This window comes from Bos indicus, chromosome 10 (assembly GCF_029378745.1).
Source record: "Bos indicus isolate NIAB-ARS_2022 breed Sahiwal x Tharparkar chromosome 10, NIAB-ARS_B.indTharparkar_mat_pri_1.0, whole genome shotgun sequence".
Lineage (NCBI taxonomy): Eukaryota > Metazoa > Chordata > Mammalia > Artiodactyla > Bovidae > Bos > Bos indicus.
The window spans coordinates 75,581,605-75,604,884 of record NC_091769.1 but is presented as its reverse complement, the minus strand read 5'-3'; the positions used below and the strand labels follow the sequence as shown (position 1 = coordinate 75,604,884).

The 23,280-nt window shown below is 40.9% G+C and overlaps 1 protein-coding gene across 3 annotated transcripts in view; it reads left to right on the top strand.

Annotated features, from left to right (window-relative positions):
- The first annotated feature begins 3,187 nt into the window (after positions 1–3,187).
- PPP2R5E (protein phosphatase 2 regulatory subunit B'epsilon) overlaps positions 3,188–23,280 on the top strand; it is a 160,097-nt gene continuing 140,004 nt past the window's right edge. For 2 of the 3 annotated variants that reach the window (XM_019969031.2, XM_019969029.2), the window contains exons 1-2: positions 3,188–3,321; positions 5,490–5,653. In XM_019969031.2, coding sequence (XP_019824590.1) covers positions 5,497–5,653 — 157 coding nt within the window. In that variant the 5' untranslated portion in view covers positions 3,188–3,321; positions 5,490–5,496. The remainder of the gene's footprint in view (positions 3,322–5,489; positions 5,654–23,280) is intronic. The other variant, XM_019969030.2, reaches the window with a different exon arrangement.

The window sequence follows — 23,280 nt, the reverse complement described above, 5'->3', positions numbered from 1 at the left end:
CTGGGTTGACTTTAAAAATAGTCACAATCTAAAAGTTCAGAGTTATATTTTATTTGGTGGGAATTTTTAGGACTTTAAGCCCAGGGAAACAGCATCTCAAGCGACCCTGAGAGAGCTGCTCCGAGGGTCAGGGGGAGGAGTCAGGTTATATAGAAGTTTCCAACAATGAGCAGGTGGTTTAAACATTAAAAGATTATTGTTAATTAAGGAAAACCAGGTATCTCATGAGTTTGAGTAAACTCTGGGAGTTGGTGATGGACAGGGAGGCCTGGAGGGCTGCAGTCCATGGGGTGGCAAAGAGTCGGACACGACTAAGCAACTGAACTGAACTGAGGATATCTCAAGGAATTTAGTGCTTTTCTATATATAGGAAGATGCAAGAGTCTAGGTTCACTGAAATCACTTCTTTCATTTACATCTCAGCTATCTGGGGCCAGTATTCTGCATTTTTCACATCTTCACTGCACCCCTCATCTGCCCTGCCCCTCCCCCACCACCAGCTCCTCAGTGCTCATCTAGGGAATGACTGCAGCCTGAGGGCTTCCTGGGGGCCCTCCCAGCTCAGAAATTCACATTTGGAGAGCCAAAATAGCTGATGGTTGTGACTCCATGCTTTATTGATATGACAGGAAATACTCCATTTCTCAACTGCTTTGTACTTGGCTGGAATATACATACCCCTTGGATGCTTGGATCTCCTTTAGAAACTATCAGTTCAAGGAACAATCTCTCACATAGGCAAGGATTTTTCCATTTAAAAAGACCTACTCATTTCAGTTACTCAGCCATTTTATAGAAAGCGAGAGTTTTGAAATGAATTGTCTTTATAGAGATCCATAATTTGCAAGCAAAATCCCCACTCTACAAAATGTGAAATATTCTAAGCAACAGCTGTGAGCATTTCAAACAAGCACTACTCTTTGACAGTTCAATTGTTGCCAAGGGAAACTGAGTTGGTTTTAAAATCTTCTCTGGTTTAAATTCTACATTTACCCTTAATCAGAAATTGAGCAAAGAAGTACTGCATGGCTGGGACACTGAATTTTTCATGAAGACTGGTATGGGAAATTGAGATGTGGAAATGCAAGTTGCTTGAAGGTGGGAGGGAGACTGGTATTCTAGCCAGTTTTATAATGCTTAGGGGAGATGGAACTTTTCAGAGCAAACACAGACACCACCTATAGTGGCCAATCATCTGGAGCCAGTAGGGGAAGCCCGCTTCCGTCTAAGAGCACCAACATTTTCGGCTTCCTATATCACTTAAAATTTTTTTTAATGACAAATTTTTTTTTCATTCAAGACTCATTTCTGGGGATATGCATAGAAATTTGCAACGCTTGAGTGTTAAACAACACAAACAAGAGAAATAAAAGCATTTCTTTTTCCTGCTGTTAGTTGTATGCATGGTACAGTTTTACTTACATGGAAAACACGATATAATGCCAAGTGGAAAAATTAAAAGTCTACAGAACGGAATAGACAAATTTTAAGGAAGAAAATGCTGGAGAGAAGCACATCAAAATGCGAACAGTGGTTGTCCCTGGGTTCAATGATTATAAATGCTATTTTTTTTTTTTTCATTTTCCAAGTTTTGAACATTTGGTACCTTGGCATTTGTACTTAAGAGTTTTTTTTTTTTTTTTTCACCCTCTCAAAAGACAAATGTAGCATGCAGTTGAATAGAGCAACGGTTCAAGAATATTATCTGGTAATGCACCACGTCGCCTGTTCAGTCACTCAGTCGTGTCCGACTCTTTGAGACCCCTTGGACTTCACCACTTGGCCTAGGGCTCACTAAGAATGCAACCATTTCTCTAAATATTTAATCACTTGTTCCAGCTAGAGTTAAGTGAAGCCTTCGCCACAAACTCTTTCGGATCCAACTTGCTAATTAAAAGCTCCCAAACTCCCACAGTTTGGAGCTGGATTTCCCTGAGCTCCGTGCAGCGGGTGAGCCCAAGCGGCGGTTCTCAGTAAATGATCTCGGGGCTTAGAGACAGCGTTCCCACCTGCGCCCGCCACACCGACCTGGCCCCAACCAGGCTTGCAGCAGCTCCAGAGAGCTGACATTCAAAACAGAGGTTCAGGAAAAAGGAGACGAGGACGAGAGAGAATTCGAAGCGATATCCAACCCTTGGCCGGGCCCCAGGGGTTCGGATTTCGGTGCCAGGCCTCCCACAAGGTGGAGCGGAGAGCGACTGCTGGGGGTTTACGGCCGCGAGCCGCGAAGGGCCCATTTACACGAGCAGCGGCGCTGGTTCCCGTCGCGAGTGGACTACTCGAGCCCAGAAGGGCCAGTCTCGCGGCTGAAAAGGGCGGAATCGAGGGCCGGGAATTACCCGACCCTTGCCCTCGGAATCCTCAAGCTGCAGACGACCGCCGCCCAGAGGTTCCGCACTGCACAGAAACCCTTCGTATTTTTGTCCGCTGCACACCTCCCGAGCTTTAGCAGCTCCAGTTAGGCCTAGTCGCTGCAGCAGCTCTTTTCCTCGGCCTACCCTACTGCTTGGCGGAAGCGGCGGCAGCGCGGCCTGAGAACGCGGCTGCATCCGGGTTCCTCTCACCTTAGTCCAATCCTCGGTCTCCTCTCTTCCCACCCTCATGTTTCTCCGCCCACCCCCCGCCGCCAATCCGCGATCGGCTCTCAGCCGAACATGCTGACAGGGGAGTGAAGGCGGACACCGACCAATGAGGCCTTGCTTCCCGTTTGAAGTTTCCAGTGAGTGGGCGCCGGAGGCGGGCGCTGTTGGCGAGAAGGTTCGGTTGCGCGTGTGCCATGGACTCAGCCGCCCGGTGATATTGACAATAGGAGAGAGAAAGGGGCATTGACGGGGACCCACCGCGGGTACCGAACGGAGGCTCTGGCAGCGGCGGCTCCAGCCCCAGCGACTCCTCCTCTTTCTCTTTCCTTCTGCTGCCGCTGCGGCTTCAGTCTTCCTCCCTCCCTTCCCCCCTCCCCTCGTCGTCGCTTCTGCCGCCGGGTCCGAGGCAACGAGCAGAGGCGCCGCCCGCCGGGAATGTGAGCGAGGAGCCACCGGCGGAGCCGCAACGGGGTCGGTGCCGATTTGATGGGACGGGCCCGCGGGGGAGGATCGTGAGGCCGCCGCCGCCGCCGGAGCGCTGTGAGGCCTAGAGGCGCCGCCGCCGCGGAACCGGAGGGACGCCGCGCCGGACAGCCGTCGCCCCGGGCTCCCTGCCGCTGTCCGGACCTCCCCCTGCACGTCCCTGTCCCGCCACCCGCCCCCGCTGCGGCCCTCTCTCCCGTCTCCCGCCCCTCCGAAACCACAGATCATCTTTGGATTCTTCTCCAGAAGCTTCAAGGTAACTTCGTCCCTCCAGCCCCGGGGCTTGTCTGCTTCCTTTCCTCCTTGCTTGCCTCTTCCCTGTCCTCCTGGAGAACCCGCAGGGCACCGGACTTGGGAAAGGCCTGGCCCGAGCTGGCGAGGGGTGCGGTGGGATGAGGTGCGGGAGAGGGAGCGCCGGTCCCACTTGTCTGATTTACCTGCAATTGCTTCTGATGTTGTCTCTCGTTCTGTTTGCCCCCTCCCCCCTTTTTCTCCACCTTCCGGCACTGGAGGCGTATTCTTGTCCCCCTTTATCCACTGACGGAGGCGGAGGGGGGAGGAAAGGGGGATTGGTGTAGTGAGAAGGATTCTGTAGCAGCTTAGCTTCTCCAGGGCTTCGGGTGGTGGGGGGATGGGGTGGGTGGGAGCAAAGGGAGTATGTGAGCATCCCTACAGACCAACCCCTTGTCTGTCTTTCTCCTCCACCCCAGCACCCCCTTTGGATTATCCTGAGCTTTGGAAATGCCCTATGCCTGCTGCTCAGAGGATGATAAAGCTTGGGCGCTCTAGTTCGGGGCGAAACCTGTTTCCCCGGGCTTTGCACCGACCCGCTGCTACTGCACGTTCAGTTCTGCAGCGCTTCAGGGTTGAGATCCTTGACGTTTATCCTGGGCTGCGGGCATAAGGGTCAAGTGATTTAAAAAAAAATTTTTTTTTTTTTGGTACCAGTAACTTATCTGTAAGATGAGACGTGAAGAATAAAGGGGAGACAAAATGAGTGATGGAGGAACAGGATTTACGGAAATTTTGTGTTGTGAGGGTTACGTGTAATCTAAATAACTCACATACCAGATTGGAAAAGAAAGCTGCCCCTAAATTTACAACATACAAATGTGTTGTGGAGCTTCTTGTAGATGCAGTCATTATGAATTTTTAAGTGACCTTACTTCTACAGTCATTCATGCTTTGCAATTATCTATCACATTGTATTTGAGGCTAAATTAGATTGCTAAAAACCTTTTTTTTTTAAAAAAGAGCCAAACGGGACTTCAGCATCCCAAACCTCAGCACTGTAAGGTTTTGTTTGTTCTTGGTTTCTGTTTTTGTTATTTTTGCTCTGTCAGAATCCAGCTAATCCAGGTAACTTTTTATTCTCACACGTTCAGAAAGAAACTCCCTTACTCTTTTATTTCGAGGTTAAAAGCCACTCATGTTATGTAGGGATGCCAGGTGAGTGATTGCATTTCAGCGTTTCCACTATGTGTCTTATTTCTATTCAAGACTGCCATTCATTTTACATGGGGCATGGTGGAGCCTGGGTGCCATGGAAATAAGGGCATCTGTTTAAATTGGTGAATGAAACTGAGCTTAATGCTTGTTACTTTTAGGAAATAGCCTTCATTTTAATAGTTTGAGAAGGTTAAAAAAAATCTCAAGGAACTGTTCTGTTCCATTAGTTTGATGGAATGAAAATTAATATTTGATGATGAACTTCAAGGGAACTCAACTTTGTTGTCTAAGTAGGCTGTGACTTTAGGTTTTTACGTCAATTTTGGTGCACGATTTCATCATAGTTTTTAAGCTTTAGTAACATCAGATGGCTTCTTTGAAAAAGATGACTTCTTTGAAATGATTTTAATTATGCCCTTTATGTGTTCTGTTTAATCTAGCCTGTCTTCATTGGTGGTATGGTGTCGTTTATTTTAGCTAGCACATTGCATTAAAAAGACATGCCTTGTTAGTTCAGAAATTGTAAATTTCACCTTGCTGTGATCCATTGGTGTAGATTCTTGAAGTACCATAAGGATTTCAACTCTAGAGCCCATTCATAATATTAAATATCTTGGGAAAATGTATCGATGGAAGTTTTCCAGTTGCAGAATAGCTCCAAAATTAATTTAGGATCTCAAGATGAGAAGAGCTGTGCAGTTAAAAAATGAGTACATGGCTTAGAAGAATTTTTTCAGGTATAAATGAACATCTTTACTGCAATATTACAATATTGTTTATATAGTACTTAAATTCTATTTTCCACCAAGTTTTTCTGTTTTCCCATTGAATATAGAACTGTTAATTGATTTTATTTGCTTTTTTTCCCCCCATATTCCCATTTTCAAAAAAAGTGTGTGAGAATTTTAGAATTTGTGTAACACACTTGTTTGCTTCCACCTTGGGGGTGTGTGGATGATACTTCTTTCTCTTCAGTAGGGATATGTCCTCAGCACCAACTACTCCTCCATCAGTGGATAAAGTAGACGGATTTTCTCGGAAGTCCGTCAGAAAAGCCAGACAGAAGAGGTCGCAAAGTTCCTCACAGTTTAGGTCTCAAGGCAAGCCTATTGAGTTAACACCTCTGCCGCTGCTAAAAGGTAAGGCTCATGACCAGGTGTGGATTCCTTTTCAATTCATCTTTTTATATCTGTATATAATTTTCTTTTTGTAAGTTCCATATTTGTTAAAATTCTATGTTGCAAGTTGAAGGACATGTTTTAGACAAGTCACTCCCCCTTTTTAGAGGGCTCAGTTGAACCTAAATAAATAGCCATGGACAGATGAAAAAAAACTTATTATCAGGAGTATCTCTAACATTGATAAGTAGAAAAACTGAACGCCACAGAAACTTTAAGATGTCTGGGTCTGTGTTTTTCTTTTTTTTTTCTGTTGAGATTTAGATGTATACATTGTATGCAATGACACCTATAAATTGTACAGTCTTAATCACAGGAAGTAGTAGAGGATATGGGACCGTTAATTTAAATATAGAAAATGATACTTGAAATAATTCATTTTTTTAAAATTGAGAAAAAATGGTCAGTAATTGATGACATGCATTCTTGTTTTCAGATAGTACAAACAGGAAATGGATTTGATGATCATTCTTGTTTGTGGAATTAATTATGGATAAGTTCTTATGAGAACTGTTTTTTTTCTAAATTGGACTTTATTCTCAAAGGAAATAAAAAAACTTGGTTTCCTTTAAGCTCAAAGGAAAGAAAAAACTTGGTTGCTAGTTAGTGAACATTTATTTCTATAATGATTTGTGAAATTGTTTCAAAGGTATTATAAGAAAGTTATCATAAGAAAAGCTGGAGTGTGACTAGAAAATGTAGCGGAGGATATTTCAAGCTTCTGTTTTTCCCACATGAATTTATGCTTATGTTTTTCCCAGTGTAAACTTGAAGTTGGTGGAGATGAAATGAATATTTATTACTGTAGAGATGATATATCTACAGTTAATGAAGATGAGCTCATATGAGTTTGGTGGAGAAAATTTTTGACTAAAGATTTTGCTGGTAAAAATGAAAATAGTCTTTGTAAGACTTTGAAAGAAAAATGAAAGAAAAACTTGCTAGGGATAAAAGTAGCCATGCTTGAACTACAAAGTTGGGAGGTATATTGGGTTTTTTATTAATTTATTTTCTCTGAAATGGACAGCTGATAACTACTATCATCTCTGTTTGGCAAAGGACTTTATTTGGCGGAAGCAGTTTAAACTTTTTTAGAACAGATTTAAACTTTGTTATATTAATTTCTTGGGGTCCATGGTAAACATTTAAATTGGAATTTAACTGACCACTCAGAGCCATGATGTTGGTTTTGTGCGTAGTGAAAGAGGCATGCATGAGGCAGATTTGGCTCATGTTTCAACACTTTGCTGTTGCTTACCTTATTTAAAAAAATGTGGTAAAATATATATAACATAATATTGATCACTTTGCCTATTTTAAAGTATGCATTAAGCATGGCATTTACCTTTGCATTGTGAAAGCATCCGTCCCCACCTCTCATCTCCAGGACTTTTTCATCTTTCCCCAACTGAAATCCTGTGTCCATTAAATAAATACTGCCTCCCCGTTACCTCTGCCCCTAACCTCTTTGTAGCCATCATTCTACTTTCTGTCTATGAATTTGAATACTTTAGGTATCTTGTATAAGTGGAATCCTACAATATTTGTCTCTCTTGTGGTTGGCTTGTCTTGCTTAGTGTAATGTCCTGAAGATTCATCCATGTTGTAGCACGTGACAGAATTTCTTTCCTTTTTAAGGCTGATTAATATTCCATCACACACACACACACACACACACACACACACACTCATGCACACAAAACTCATCTTTTTCCGCCTTTTGGTTATTGAGAATAATGCTGCTATGAACATGGGTGTATAAATATCTGTTTGAGTCCCTGCTTTCACTTCTTTTGGGTATATACCCAGAAGTGGAACTACTAGGTCATATGTTTAATTTTTTGAGTAATTGCCATGCTCTTTTCCACAGCAGCTGCACCATTTTACATTCCTACCAGCAGTGCCCAAGGCTTCTTCCAATTTCTGCACATTCTCACTGACACTTGTTCTTTTCTTTTTTTGATAATAGCAATCATAATGTGCATGAAGTGGTAGTTCATTGTGGTTTTTATTTCCCTAATTATTAGTGACACTGAACATCTTTTCATGTGTTTATTGGCTATTTGTATTTCTTTTTCCTATATTTTAAACGTAGTCCGGTAGTACTGAAAAATTTCCAAGATTTCTGCTCTCCAAAAATGTGATTTTTGTGAACTTGTATATTTTGCCAGCATAGGAGCATTGGAGAGCAACAAGATCATATAATACGAGATACATCTGCAAGCTTAATTCCAGACAGACTAAAAGTGATTCTTGTGTAATAAGCACGTTTTGGGAAAATATTTAGGAAGCATTCCATAAGTTAGATTTCCATATCTGTAGAATAACAAAGAAGTAACAGTCATGTACAGACTTGAGAAATGTGTGTATGTTCTTGATTATAGTGAATGTAGAGAGTTTGTTGAATGACATTTGTTGTCCTTACAATGGATTGACTTTTGTTTGTGTGCCTTCTTACAACTTTAGGAAGTGGTTTATGAACATAATGAAAATGTAAGATGAATTTCTTTTCTTTTTTTGCCATTTCCTTAGGAAAAACCAGAATAAATTATACATGCATGCCAAAGGCTAGCTACTGATTTAATTTTCTATAGAATTGTTTTGACTAACTTGGAAGGCTTGAGTTAATTTTATTTGGGGGTGCAGTATAAAGTACAGTTGAATTTTGGGGGTTGCTTTAAAGAATAAAGTAAAAACATGTCCTTAAGGTCTTTAATTTTAGGGGAGTTTGAAAATGGAAATTGTATAAACATTGTAATTTTGTAACATTTTTAACATATACTTTTTGAAAGCTCAAAAATTAGGTATTCATTAATGATCACTTATTTTGTGTGTTTGCCCTATAAAAATGTTTATTATAGACATCATAGTATTTGACTGTAACTCAGTCAAATAAGTAACACTACCATTATTGCTTAGCATTTTTAAAAGTCTCTTTATTTGCAGAACTGTAATAAAGTGAAAGGAAAGTTTCATCTCTTTTGCTCTTTTTCTAATAGGTGGGGTTTTGATATTTGTATCAGTGATTTTATTCTCTGCAGAAAGCAGCACCAGCACGTAGTTCTGTCTGTGTTAATATATTAGAGTGACCTGGCTTTTCCTGCAATTGTGAAATTGCAGGATAGACCTTGACATATAGACATCTGAATTTTCTCCATGAAGTACTTCTGAAAGTATTTTCAGAAGGTCCTAAAGTTTTTAAGCTTGAGGGACTTTTCCTCATTTTCCTGATAAGGGAAATTCAGTAGAGGTTGAGTGCCTTATGAGCGTCATAAGAAAGTAAAGACTTTGATGCTTTCTGGGTACCTGCACAGCAGGACAGGAAGCAGACTTTGACAGGTACCTAGGACGAGATAAACACTATGCAGATACACACACACACCCATGAATAATAATTGCAATAATACTAATAACTACTAGGAGTTATTATCTGGTCAGGTGGTTTATGTTCTCTACCCACTCCTTATTTCCTTCTCTTTTTAACTTTAAACGATTATATACATTTAGATTTGAGAGAAATGTTTTTGAAAACTACCACCTCTTTGAAAATGTGATTATAATGGAAGTGGCATCATTGTTGCTAGGCTCACAATTCATCATACGTTTCTGAGACATTTTGCTTATAGTTCGAACAGTCGGTATCAGATATTCCCAAAACTTTGATGCCTGGAGGTGCTGTTCAGCAGAAAGAAACTCTTTGCCTCTTGATATTGAAACCTTTAGATGGGTAACATTTCTGTGACACTCATTCTCTGATTTTTTTTTTAACTTTAGGCTTATGATTCAGCATACATTTTTATTTTATAGGGTGACAGTTTGTAAGGACTTAAATAATTTCAAGGTAAAACTAGTTTTTGTGCTTTTGAAATTGTTAGATGGGATAATTCCTCTCTTTGATTTGTATCTGGTTTGTATAGTGTATAGGAAAATGCAGATAGAATTTTCAGTTTTTATAATGGTCTAGGGCTCTAAACTGTATTTATAATGAGAATGATCGCCTGAGAAATAGTGTCCTTGATTTTAGTGTTCACCTTCCTTTGTGGAGGTTATGCTGCAGTGTGGCATGGGAGGAGGTACATAGGCTTTGTTTCCTGCAAAAGTTCTAGCTAACTTCTAGCTTTGTTGCCCAGGGCAAGTGAGTTAACGTCAGAAAGCTTGGTTTCCATATCTTTCAAATGGGAATGATAATAAAAATCAAGAGATATGGCAGTACCACATCCAATACATTACTAATTATTGTCATTTAACTGAGATTTCAGAAGTTAGAATATGAATAATGTGAAATTATTATTTGACTTTTTATATTTTCATAGCAAAAAGTTGAAACTGGAAATTTCTCTGAAAATTAGGAAACAAGAGCATAGTTTTGTGGTCAGGAACCTCTTTCCACCCCCAAATATGAAGAAACAGTGTGCAGATATGTTGATTTTGGTAGACTAGTTATTTTAAATATCTTTATCTGAAGATTTTTTTACCTTCTGCATTGGTATCCTGCCACATATTTGAGTGTAATGCTTTTTTATTTTTAACTTACTGGTGGTTTGAATAGATAGTAGAGTTTTATGGTTCAAATTTTGAAAAATACAAAAGGATATGTAATGAAAATTCTTCCTTCCAAGTTGGTTTTCCTATTTAGTTCCCCTTCCCAGAAACAGGCAGCCATAATATACTTGTGTTGTAGGTATAGGCATTTTTAAACCCTTGATTTAATTTGAAATGCACTGAACAGAATGAATTTATATGCACATTTTGTATGCACATGTCCATTTTTTTTTTTAAATGGGAGAATTGTATAACATTTTTCAAATTCTTGAAGGGGTATTGGAATCAAAAAAGGTTCAGAACCATTGATCTAGTGACCTAGTTTGTACCTTAGATTAGTGAAGTATTTCTTTATTTTCTTTTCCCTTATGGTTTATTACAAGATATTAAATATAATTCCCTGTAGGGCCTTGTTATTTCCCTGTTTTATAGTAGTTTAAATCTGCTAACCCCAAACTCCTCTAATTTATTACCCCCCTCCCTTTTCCCCCTTTGGTAACCGTGAGTTTTTCTTCTTTGTGACTCTCTTTCTGTTTTATAATTTGTAATTGATGTATATTCCTTAGGCAACTAAATTGTAGTGTGTGTTTGTGTTATGTGTGAATGGTTTAAAAAAAATAATCATAAGCTTTGCTTTTGAACCAGAAGAACATCTGTAAGTTAATAGGTGTTAATGTTCAGCTTTGCAGCCTTTGAAGCAATGTGGTAATATTTTTCTTCGGGAGAAGAAATTATAAGATTTTGCACAAACCAAATCTCAAATTACACTGTTATCATGTGTGAAAGATTACAGTAGGTGTAGTGAAGAGGTATTTCATTCACTTTTAGGTGGGAATTTATCTATCTTTCTTCATACATATATGTATAAATCTCTCTCTCTCTCTGTATATATATATCTGTTTATCTATATTCTCGGAAAAGGCAATGGCACCCCACTCCAGTACTCTTGGCTGGAGAATCCCATGGACGGAGGAGCCTGGTGGGCTGCAGTCCATGGGGTCGCTAGGAGTCAGACATGACTGAGCAACTTCACTTTGACTTTTCACTTTCATGCATTGGAGAAGGAAATGGCAACCCACTCCAGTGTTCTTGCCTGGAGAATCCCAGGGACGGGGGAGCCTGGTGGGCTGCCGTCTATGGGGTTGCACAGAGTCGGACGTTACTGAAGCGATTTAGCAACAGCAGCAGCAGCATTTATATTCTCTATATATGTATATCTGTATATATATATATCTAATTATATCTGTATCTATCCTAAAAGTCTGTTTCTGTAGAATAGAGAAAATTCCTGTACAGAGTCTTATGTGGGCCAATATAAATTGAGAGTAAGCATTCCTGATTTGTGAATGATTTAAAAGTAGAGTGGCAGCTTGCATTCATATCCATACCATCTGAGTATGATAATTACTGCTTAATTCTTAACCTAGAATTCATGGATTTCTGGTTGGGGATAGGGTGTATGTGTTATAGATGGGCTTCAAGGTTCTAAGAACCTCCTAAAATTTTATGTAAAGTTTCTGTGTATATACTTTTTTTTTTTTTTTTTTGGGAGGACAGAGTTCATTGCTTTCATCAGATACTCAAAGATTTAGCATAATCATTACTGCTCGTTCCCCAGAGTTAAGTGCTTCCGGCTTAGACTAAAAGATTGGGAAATTGTTATTACTATTACTGTTTTTTCTGTGTATCAGGTTAGCTTTGTGTGTGCACAGATGCATTGGATAATTATCAGTAAATATTGTAAGCTATAAACAGAATTCATCATAAAGTGGGTCTCTCCAGGATATAACCCATCCAAGACATAAAAATGAATTAAATTGTGAAATAAAACCTCTCATATGGTGATCAGATCAGATCAGATCAGATCAGTCGCTCAGTCATGTACAACTCTTTGCGACCCCATGAATCGCAGCACGCCAGGCCTCATTGTCCATCACCAACTCCCGGAGTTCACTGAGACTCACGTGCATCGAGTCAGTGATGCCATCCAGCCATCTCATCCTCTGTCGTCCGCTTCTCCTCCTGCCCCCAGTCCCTCCCAGCATCAGAGTCTTTTCCAATGAGTCAACTCTTCGCATGAGGTGGCCAGAGTACTGGAGTTTCAGCTTTAGCATCATTCCTTCCAAAGAAATCCCAGGGCTGATCTCCTTCAGAATGGACTGGTTGGATCTCCTTGCAGTCCAAGGGACTCTCAAGAGTCTTCTTCAACACCACAGTTCAAAAGCATCAATTCTTTGGTGCTCAGCCTCCTTCACAGTCCAACTCTCACATCCATACATGACCACAGGAAAAACCATAGCCTTGACTAGACGAACCTTTGTTGGCAAAGTAATGTTTCCGCTTTTGAATATGCTATCTAGGTTGGTCATAACTTTCCTTCCAAGAAGTAAGCGTCTTTTAATTTCATGGCTGCAGTCACCGTCTGTAGTGATTTTGGAGCCCAGAAAAATAAAGTCTGACACTGTTTCCACTGTTTCCCCATCTATTTCCCATGAAGTGGTGGGACCAGATGCCATGATCTTCGTTTTCTGAATGTTGAGCTTTAAGCCAACTTTTTCACTCTCCACTTTCACTTTCATCAAGAGGCTTTTGAGTTCCTCTTCACTTTCTGCCATAAGGGTAGTGTCATCTGCATATCTGAGGTTATTGATATTTCTCCCAGCAATCTTGATTCCAGCTTGTGTTTCTTCCAGTCCAGCGTTTCTCATGATGTACTCTGCATATAAGTTAAATAAGCAGGGTGACAATATACAGCCTTGACGAACTCCTTTTCCTATTTGGAACCAGTCTGTTGTTCCATGTCCAGTTCTAACTGTTGCTTCCTGACCTGCATACAGATTTCTCAAGAGGCAGATCAGGTGGTCTGGTATTCCCATCTCTTTCAGAATTTTCCACAGTTTATTGTGATCCACACAGTTACAGGCTTTGGCATAGTCAATAAAGCAGAAATAGATGTTTTTCTGGAACTCTCTTGCTTTTTCCATGATCCAGCAGATGTTGGCAATTTGATCTCTGGTTCCTCTGCCTTTTCCAAAACCAGCTTGAACATCAGGAAGTTCACGGTTCACGTTTTGCTGAAGCCTGGCTTGGAGAATTTGAGCATTACTTTACTAGCGTGTGAGATGAGTGCAATTGTGCGGTAGTTTGAGCATTCTTTGGCATTGCCTTTCTTTGGGATTGGAATGAAAACTGACCTTTTCCAGTCCTGTGGCCACTCCTGAGTTTTCCAAATTTGCTGGCATGTTGAGTGCAGCACTTTCACAGCATCATCTTTTAGGATTTGGAATAGCTCAACTGGAATTCCATCACCTTCACTAGCTTTGTTCGTAGTGATGCTTTCTAAAGCCCACTTGACTTCACACTGCAGGTTGTCTGGCTCTAGGTCAGTGATGACACCGTCGTGATTATCTGGGTTGTGAAGATCTTTTTTGTACAGTTCTTCTGTATATTCTTGCCACCTCTTCTTAATATCTTCTGCTTCTGTTAGGTCCATACCGTTTCTGTCCTTTATCGAGCTCATCTTTGCATGAAATGTTCCCTTGGTATCTCTGATTTTCTTGAAGAGATCCCTAGTCTTTCCCATTCTGTTGTTTTCCTCTATTTCTTTGCATTGATCGCTGAAGAAGGCTTTCTTATCTCTTCTTGCTATTCTTTGGAACTCTGCATTCAGATGCTTATATCTTTCCTTTTCTCCTTTGCTTTTCGCTTCTCTTCTTTTCACAGCTATTTGTAAGGCCTCCCCAGACAGCCATTTTGCTTTTTTGCATTTCTTTTCTATGGGGATGGTCTTGATCCCTGTCTCCTGTACAGTGTCATGAACCTCATTCCATAGTTCATCAGGCCCTCTATCTATCAGATCTAGGCCCTTAAATCTATTTCTCACTTCCACTGTATAATCATAAGGGATTTGATTTAGGTCATACCTGAATGGTCTAGTGGTTTTCCCTACTTTCTTCAATTTAAGTCTGAATTTGGCAATAAGGAGTTCATGGTCTGAGCCACAGTCAGCTCCTGGTCTTGTTTTTGCTGACTGTATAGAGCTTCTCCATCTTTGGCTGCAAAGAATTGAGATGGTCCTTTTCTACTTAGAACTTTCTTCTCTTGGTATCATTCTTCAAATTTCAGCTCAAATGGGACCTTCTTACGGACCATCCTGCATCACTTTAAAAAATAATCTTCTTTGACATTTCTATCATTTTATTGTTTTTTAGCATCATATTTATAACCTGAAATTATTTTATCTTTCTTTACTTGTATGTTATCTGTTTCTCATCCCCCATGAGAATGTAATCTTTAGTGTCAATACCTTGTTTCACTTATCTCTAAGGGCCTAGACCAGTGCCTCATATATAGTTGGTATTCAGTAAGTATTTGTTAGCAAATGAATGAACATTGTTAGATCACAACATTGAGATTATTAGTAATAGCAGTATAGACATTTGTTTTTCCTTTCTAAATATTAAAATTCTTCCCCTCAAATCCAGGCCATGCAGATTTTAACTAGTAATTTACACAAAATAGTAAACTTGTTTAATGAAGATTTTTTAGTTTTAAAGGATCAAATTGCTAAGTGTTCACCTAAAATGCTGAGAATGGGTTTATGTTCTGTGTAATTCTGCGTGTTTCAGGTTAAAAACAGAAGTGGTATCTTGTGGAGAGAGAATAGAGTGGATTATATGTATGGTAGACTAAATCATTCCTTTTACTTAGGGGATTCATCACTTTGATTTTGCACAAGTTAAGATGTTAAGTACAATGAAATTTCTTTTTTCTGCTGGTATTTGGGGACTGAATTATGGGCTGATCAGATTATCAGATGTTCTTTCTTAATATAGTTGGAGAGAATATCTGATTTATAATGGACTTTAAGAGCAATGTTTTATGGTCAGATTTTCTTGTCTTTAAAACTTTTATAATAATGTTAACTCTTAATATTAATTAGATTTTGTAGCACTTGAAAAAGAACAGTAAAGTTTCTTGATATTCCATAAAGGCTAACTAAAGTAATTCTTTGATTTGTTTGCCAATGACATTCTCTTTTACCACTTAAAAATACTTTTCTACCTTTGGTATTGTAAGATTTTATTTAAAAAACCAGGGATCTTATTTTTATATTATAGTACAATTATGCATAAAAGAACTTATGCATGTGATAGCTGTGTATTATTATTGTTACCTAATATATAACAGTATATACCTAACATATGTATCATATATTACTTGTAGGAGGCAGTTACCCTCCCTGAGGTGAGAATGATCTCTGGGGTCACACACACGTAGGTTTGAATTCCAGGTCCTTCACAGCCATGTGACTTCTGAGCATTGGCTTTATATCTTCAAAACTGGGAGTATATGGGACTTCCCTGGTGGCCCAGTGGCTAAGACTCTGTGCTCCCAAAGCAGGGGGCCCTGAGTTCAGTCCCTGGTCAGGGAACTAGATCCCACATGCTGCAACTAAGATCTGGTGCAGCCAAATAAATAATTAAATATTAAAAAAAAACAAAACTGGGAGTGTATTAGAAGAGTAAACTCCGGGAGTTGGTGATGTATAGGGAGGCCTGGCGTGCTGTGATTCATGGGGTCGCAAAGAGTCGGACACGACTGAGCGACTGAACTGAACTGAACTGAACTGGAGAGAGTCAGATTAAGTACCATCAGGCAGGTAAAACATTTAGCTCAGTGATGGGGACATTGTAGGAGTTGAAGAGTATTAACTATCACAATTATGGTAAGAACTGCATAGTAGAAAATGCTTACCAGTGTTTTCAGTTGATTTTTTATTTAATTCATTACATGGACACCCCACTCCAGTACTCTTGCCTGGAAAATCCCATGGATGGAGGAACCTGGTGGGCTGCAGTCCATGGGGTTGCTAAGAGTCAGACACGACTGAGCGACTTCCCTTTTACTTTTCACTTTCATGCATTGGAGAAGGAAATGGCAACCCACTCCAGTGTTCTCGCCTGGAGAATCCCAGGGTCGGGGGAGCCTGGTGGGCTGCTGTCTATGGAGTTACACAGAGTCGGACACGACTGAAGCAACTCAGCAGCAGCAGCAGCAGAAAGATATGGAGTGAGTGGAGCTATGAGAATTAGACTGTAAAAGCAAAAGAGGGAACTGGTTTTTGTGGAACAATCTCAGCATTATTGTTGAGTCAGTTTGAAACCAACTTCTCATTTCAGGAGTAAGAAAGATGGCTAATGTGATTATTTTCAAGGGAAATTCCATTTGTGGAGAGTTACCTAGGAGAAACTATTGTTAGGTAAACTAATTTTGGAAGCTGTCTAGTAGGACAGGATTTACAAACTTTTTTTGTGATTGCTTACTCCTGTCAGTAAAAATAACATGTATTTCTGTTCATATATTATATATATGTGTGCTATTATGTAAATATGTAATGCATGTTAAGAACATACACAGACATTGAAAATTAAAAAGGATGATATTGAAAAATACAATGTGTAGATGTTCTTAATACTTCATCTTTTAACCTTCTTTTCCCTTGCCCGCCCTCCCAACACATTCACTAGCCTTGGGCATCTCTTTATTTTGATGTTTTGCTTCAAAGAGAGAACCTTCTTTTTAGGTTTTGAGCCTTGCTAAATTTATAGCATTTTGTTTTGAGCCAGAAAGAGTTGACACTGAACCCAGATGTGGAGAATTGAATGTGAATACTTCTTTCTTTATCTTCTTGAGGTTTTTGTCTAGGCTTTTGAGTTTATTGCACCTTAAAGAAACAAAATCTAAATGGATGATTTTGCCAGTTTGAATATCGTAGATGGTTCCTTGTTGAGGGCTCTTTGCTGTTGATGGGTAGGTTTCAGAGGGCTTGTGAATTTAACCCTCATGAAATTCCAGGCAGTGTTTTATGTCTCTGTGCAGATTGACATTTTTCTGGGCATAGGGTTTAGAGTGTTCATCAGATTCTCAAAAGGAGTTTCTCCCAAAGGCTAGCAATCATTGCCTTGGGTGGTGGGTGTCCATTTGCTCAGAGCAGAAAGAGAGAGAATTCGTCATATGACCCGTTTCATAGAAGGGAGATCTCATGTCAAGAGATTTCTCCTGCCTGTGTCTTCTGATTTTTAATTCTTTTTGGTATCAAACAGAATCTTAAAAGATGTTTGAAGGTAGAAGTTGCTACGTGACTCCAATGTGGTTGGTTGGAAAATTTTTGATCAGTGTCTTTTGAAAAATTAAGCTGAATGAATGTAAAATTGAGAGTGCCTGTAAAACAGCATTTTCTCTGGAACAGTTGTAGACCAGGAAGAAGTCGGGTGGAGAAGCTCAGGTTATCTTTGCTGGTGAAGAAATAATTTAGTAACCAGTGAAGCAGAAGAGAAGCGCTGTCTCTTGGTTCTGCCCTGTGCTGGGCCATGTGGCACGTGGTGTTGCATTGACGCTTCGCAACAACACGAAGAGCATGGGATGTTTGCTGTTGACAGAGGGTAGAGAGGGCCCGAGTTGGGGCCCCAGGCCCACCTGGTTTCAAAGCCAAGGCCTTCTCCATTGTATGCATTAGTGGTGGATGAACACAGGTGGGCCCTGGACCTAACAACTTTCTTGCTTATGCTATGCTAAGATGATTTCCTAAGTGAATCATCTTACTACCTCTTGTAAGAACCCTGAAAATTGTGAGGAGATGAGGTGATGAGAAAGAGAAGCAGAGAGTAGAAGAGCAGGGAGCAGCCAGGCTGGCAGGAGCACTGTGGTGATGGAGAAGAGTTGAGGAATAGTAGCAGGCCTCCCAGACTCAGCTCCCTGGAAACGCCAAGGCAGTGCCACCGAGAGGCAGACAGAAAGGGTAGTTGGCACCTCACAGTGGCAGGGAGAGGGAAGATGCCTCCCTGGACCCCTGTTGTCACTGTCACCGTTAAGTCCAGATAGAGTTTGATAAACAGGTAGCACTCTTGCCATGGTGGTTTCTTTTTCTTTTTCTTTTTCTGGCTGCACAGTGGCATGTGGGATCTTAGTTTCCTGACCAGGGATTGAACCTGCACCCGCTGCAGTGGGAGGGTGGAGTCTTAATCTCTGGGCTACCAGGGAAGTCCCTGGCAGTGTTTTTTTTTTTTACCATTCATCTTCCCATCTTTGGGAACTAGCATATTGTAGGAAAGGGTCTTGGGTTCAAGCCTGGGTGATAATTCTAGCTTTGTGAATTGAGATCGGGTATTTAACCTCTTTGGAGCTTCAGTTTCCACTTTGTAGAGGGGGACTCATACATCCCAAGGTGGTTGTGAGGAATGAGATCATGTGGGTAAACTGCTAATGTGTGGTTGGTGCTTAATAAATAGTCCTTCGCTCGCTTTCTGTTTGCCATTGATCTTTCTTTGAGTCACTCCTGTGGGCCTGTATCATGTTTCAGAGTATACAGTGTGAAGGAAGAGATCTGGCAAAATTCCATCCTTTTATGTAGGCACCATGAAAGCCTTTTTGTCTTTTAAAAAAATTTATTTATTTTTAATTGGAGGATAATTGCTGAACAATGTTGTATTGGTTTCTGCCATGCATCAGTGTGAATCAGCCATAGACACACATATGTCCTCTCCCTTTTGAACCTCCCTCTCACCCCATCCCACTTCTCTACGTTCTCACAGACCACTGGGTTGAGCTCCCTGTACCATACAGCAAATTCCCACTGGCTATCTATTTTACATATGGTAATATATATGTTTCAATGCTGCTATTTTAATCTGTCCCCCCTGCCCCCCCAGCTGTGTCCGCAAGTCAAAAGACTTTCATCTTAAGGTGAGGTTACATCTTAATATAATTAATTTGTGGTTGCCAGTGTCTGGAACATGGTTCAAAGTAAAACATTAAAGCATGAAAAAGAACTTGGAGAAAATTGGGACTTGCTACCATTTCAGAAAAGTGCTATCTTCTGACAGGAAAGATACAGGCTTTGGAATTAGCCTTTCACTGAAACATGCCCAGAAGACCCGCTTCATTGAGGGGTTGCACCTTAGCCATACCTTATAAGGGTATAAGTGAGAGTTCAGAGTGGTTCCAGGCTCCCAAGGAGCTCTTGGTGTATTCTTACATTAGCAGTTTGGAAATCACAGCCAGACTGTACCTTCCACATTGTAAAATTATAACACTTTTTTTGAATGAATATTTTGAAATTCAAGGACATTTAGCAAAAATAATGCTTCTTTTAAGGGTCAGAAGGCTGTTTCAACCTTTTGACTCATCAAGTTAAATTTTCAGAAAGTTAGTGATGAATAGAAGGACTGGTGTTTTACCTTAATTTGTGAGCAAAAGTCAAAATAACTTGAAAGCACATTGATACAAGGGACTTTCTAAAAGTAAAAGGAAGTTTCAGTACTCTCCGTTCCACCTTCAGCTACATCTACACGTGATAGAACCAACTGTTATTTTTAATGGTACCTAGTGATTTAGAAGGGCTTCCCTGGTGACTCAGAGGTAAAGACTCTGCCTGCAATGCAGGAAACGTGGGTTCAATCCCTGGTTGGGGAAGATCCCTGGAAAAGGAAATGACAGCTTACTCTAGGGCTTCCCTCATAGCTCAGTTGGTAAAGAATCCACCTGCAATGCAGGAGACCCTGGTTTGATTCCTGGGTCGGGAAGATCCTCTGGAGAAGGGATAGGCTACCCACTCCAGTATTCTTGGGTTTCCCTTGTGACTCAGTGGGTGAAGAATCTGCCTGCAATATAGGAGACCTGGGTTCCATCCCTGGGTTGGGAAGCTCCCTGGAGAAGGGAAAGGCTACTCACTCCAGTATTCTGGCCTGGAGAATTCCATGGACTGTATAGTCCATGGGGTTGCAAAGAGTTGGACATGACTGAGTGACTTTCACTTCACTAGTGTTCTTGCCTGGGAAATTCCTTGGACAGAGGGAGCCTGGTGGGCCACGGTCCCTGGGGTCCCAAAGAGTTGAATACGACTTAGGGACTCAAAACAACAGCAGCAACAACAGTGATTTAGAAATAAAATATATCTCACTTTAAGAAAGGATTCGCTGGTAGCTCAGATGATAAAGAGTCTGCCTTCAGTGTGAGAGACCTGGGTTTGACCCCTGGGTCAGGATGATCCACTGGAGAAGGAAATGGCAACCTACTCCAGTACTCTTGCCTGGAAAATCCCAAGGATGAAGGAGCCTGGCAGGCTACAGTCCATGGGGTCACAAAGAGTTGGACACAACTGAGCAACTTCTCTTTCCTTTTCTTTAAGAGGGCTTAAGGATGTTTTAATCAATAACAGTTAAGATGAAGTCCTAAAACTCAGTCACTTCAGTCTGGGATGTGACTGGATCTTGGAGATCTGTCTATAACTTTTCATGTATGAGGAATCTTGGCGTAACCTTTGGCTATTGAGAAAAGCTTGTGCTTTACTACCTGAACGTAGTTATTTCTTAAAAATTTGAATAGAGCTTTATTTTATTGTGTTTAGACTTATAACTTAACATTGTAAAAGGCATTTCAGCTAATAGTGGAATTTATTTAGGCATTTCTGGTTTAGTAGTATGTTCAAGAAATGGTATATACTTTAAATACCCTTGGCTTACAAGTGGTAGGTCCTGTACTCATGCTCTTGAATTTCAGTGAGATCTGAATGAAATAAATTGTGTGCAGGTATTTTTCAATGTGTATAGAAGCAAACACCTATGAAAAGAGTCTGCATTTGACTCTGGCTAAATTGGTCACATCCAAGGGACTTAAATTCTCATTTTTGAAGTTGTTTTGTGGGCTGTTTAATTCATTTTGTTCATTTGTTCCTTCATTCATTCATCAGATTTCTACTTTGTGGTGTGATGTACCAGGCACTGTCTTGGGAACATGGTGATGGGCAAAACAAGAAGACTGATGAGGTGCTTCTTCTCAAAAGGCCGTTGTAGCTGGAGGTCAGAGACTGATAGAGCTCTTCAGGTTGTTTGCCCAAATAATTCAGGCTAGGTTAAAGTTTGTCCTTGATCCTGAGGGTATTTGTTGTCTGTTGTTGTTTAATTCTGTGACCCCATGGACAATAGCCTGCCAGGCTCCTCTCTTCATGGGATTTCCCGGGACATTTCCTTCTCCAGGGGATCTTCCCAACCCAGGGTGTTTCCTGCAATGGCAGCCAGGTTCTTTACTGTTGAGCCCCCGGGGAAGCCCAGTGGTATTTGCACATAGCTGTAAATATACAATGATAGACTATATACATCACTTGTAAATAAACCTCCTACTCAGTCAGTCACGAGGAGTATTTTCCCCTCATGTTTATATATTCCCTTTAAAAAAAGTCATTTGTTTGGCTGTATCGGGTCTTGGTTGTATCATATGGGGTCTTTTGTTGCAGCCCACGGACTCTCTAGCTGTGGTGCTCGAGCTCTGGAGTGCACAGATTCAGTAGTTGCGGCTCGTGGGCTTAGTTGCCTTGAGGCATTTGGGGATCTTCCCAGGCCAGGGCTCGAACCTGTGTCCCGTGTACTGGCAGGCAGATTCTTAACCACTGGACCACTAGGGAAGTCCTTCATGTTTAAATATTCTTGTGTTATGCTTTAAATTTCTTTTTTTGTTATATGTGACAATTAATAGCATTGTAATTATTTTCAGTTCAGTTCAGTTCAGTTGCTCAGTCGTGTCCGACTCTTTGCGACCCCATGAATCGCAGCACTCCAGGCCTCCCTATCCATCATCAACTCCCAGAGTTCACTCAGACTCACATCCATCGAGTCAGTGATGCCATCCAGCCATCTCATCCTCTGTCGTCCCCTTCTCCTCCTGCCCTCAATCCCTCCCACCATCAGAGTCTTTTCCAATGAGTCAACTCTTCGCATGAGGTGGCCAGAGTACTGGAGTTTCAGCTTCAGCATCATTCCTTCCAAAGAAATCCCAAAGCTGATCTCCTTCAGAATGGACTGGTTGGATCTCCTTGGAGTCCAAGGGACTCTCAAGAGTCTTCTCCAACACCACAGTTCAAAAGCATCAATTCTTCGGCGCTCAGTCTTCTTCACAGTCCAACTCTCACATCCATACATGACCACTGGAAAAACCATAGCCTTGACTAGATGGACCTTTGTTGGCAAAGTAATGTTTCTGCTTTTAAATATGCTGTCTAGGTTGGTCATAACTTTCCTTCCAATGAGTAACCGTCTTTTAATTTCATGGTTGCAGTCACCATCTGCAGTGATTTTGGAGCCCCAAAAAATAAAGTCTGACACTGTTTCCACTGTTTCCCCATCTATTTGCCATGAAGTGATGGGACCAGATGCCATGATCTTCGTTTTCTGAATGTTGAGCTTTAAGCCAACTTTTTCACTCTCCACTTTCACTTTCATCAAGAGGCTTTTGAGTTCCTCTTCACTTTCTGCCATAAGGGTGGTGTCATCTGCATATCTGAGGTTATTGATATTTCTCCCAGCAATCTTGATTCCAGCTTGTGTTTCTTCCAGTCCAGTGTTTCTCAAGATGTACTCTGCATATAAGTTAAACAAGCAGGGTGACAATATACAGCCTTGACGTACTCCTTTTCCTATTTGGAACCAGTCTGTTGTTCCATGTCCAGTTCTAACTGTTGCTTCCTGACCTGCATACAGGTTTCTCAAGAGGCAGGTCAGGTGGTCTGGTATTCCCATCTCTTTCAGAATTTTCCACAGTTTATTGTGATGCACATAGTCAAAGGCTTTGGCATAGTCAATAAAGCAGAAATAGATGTTTTTCTGGAGCTCTCTTGCTTTTTCCATGATCCAGCGGATGTTGGCAATTTGATCTCTGGTTCCTCTGCCTTTTCTAAAACCAGCTTGAACATCAGGAAGTTCACGGTTCACGTATTGCTGAAGCCTGGCTTGGAGAACTTTGAGCATTACTTTACTAGCATGTGAGATGAGTGCAATTATGCAGTAGTTTGAGCATTCTTTGGCATTGCCTTTCTTAGGAATTGTAATGAAAACTGACCTTTTCCAGTCCTGTGGCCACTGCTGAGTTTTCCAAATTTGCTGGCATATTGAGTGCAGCACTTGCATGGCATCATCTTTCAGGATTTGAAAGAGCTCAGCTGGAATTCCATCACCTCCACTAGCTTTGTTCGTAGTGATGCTTTCTAAGGCCCA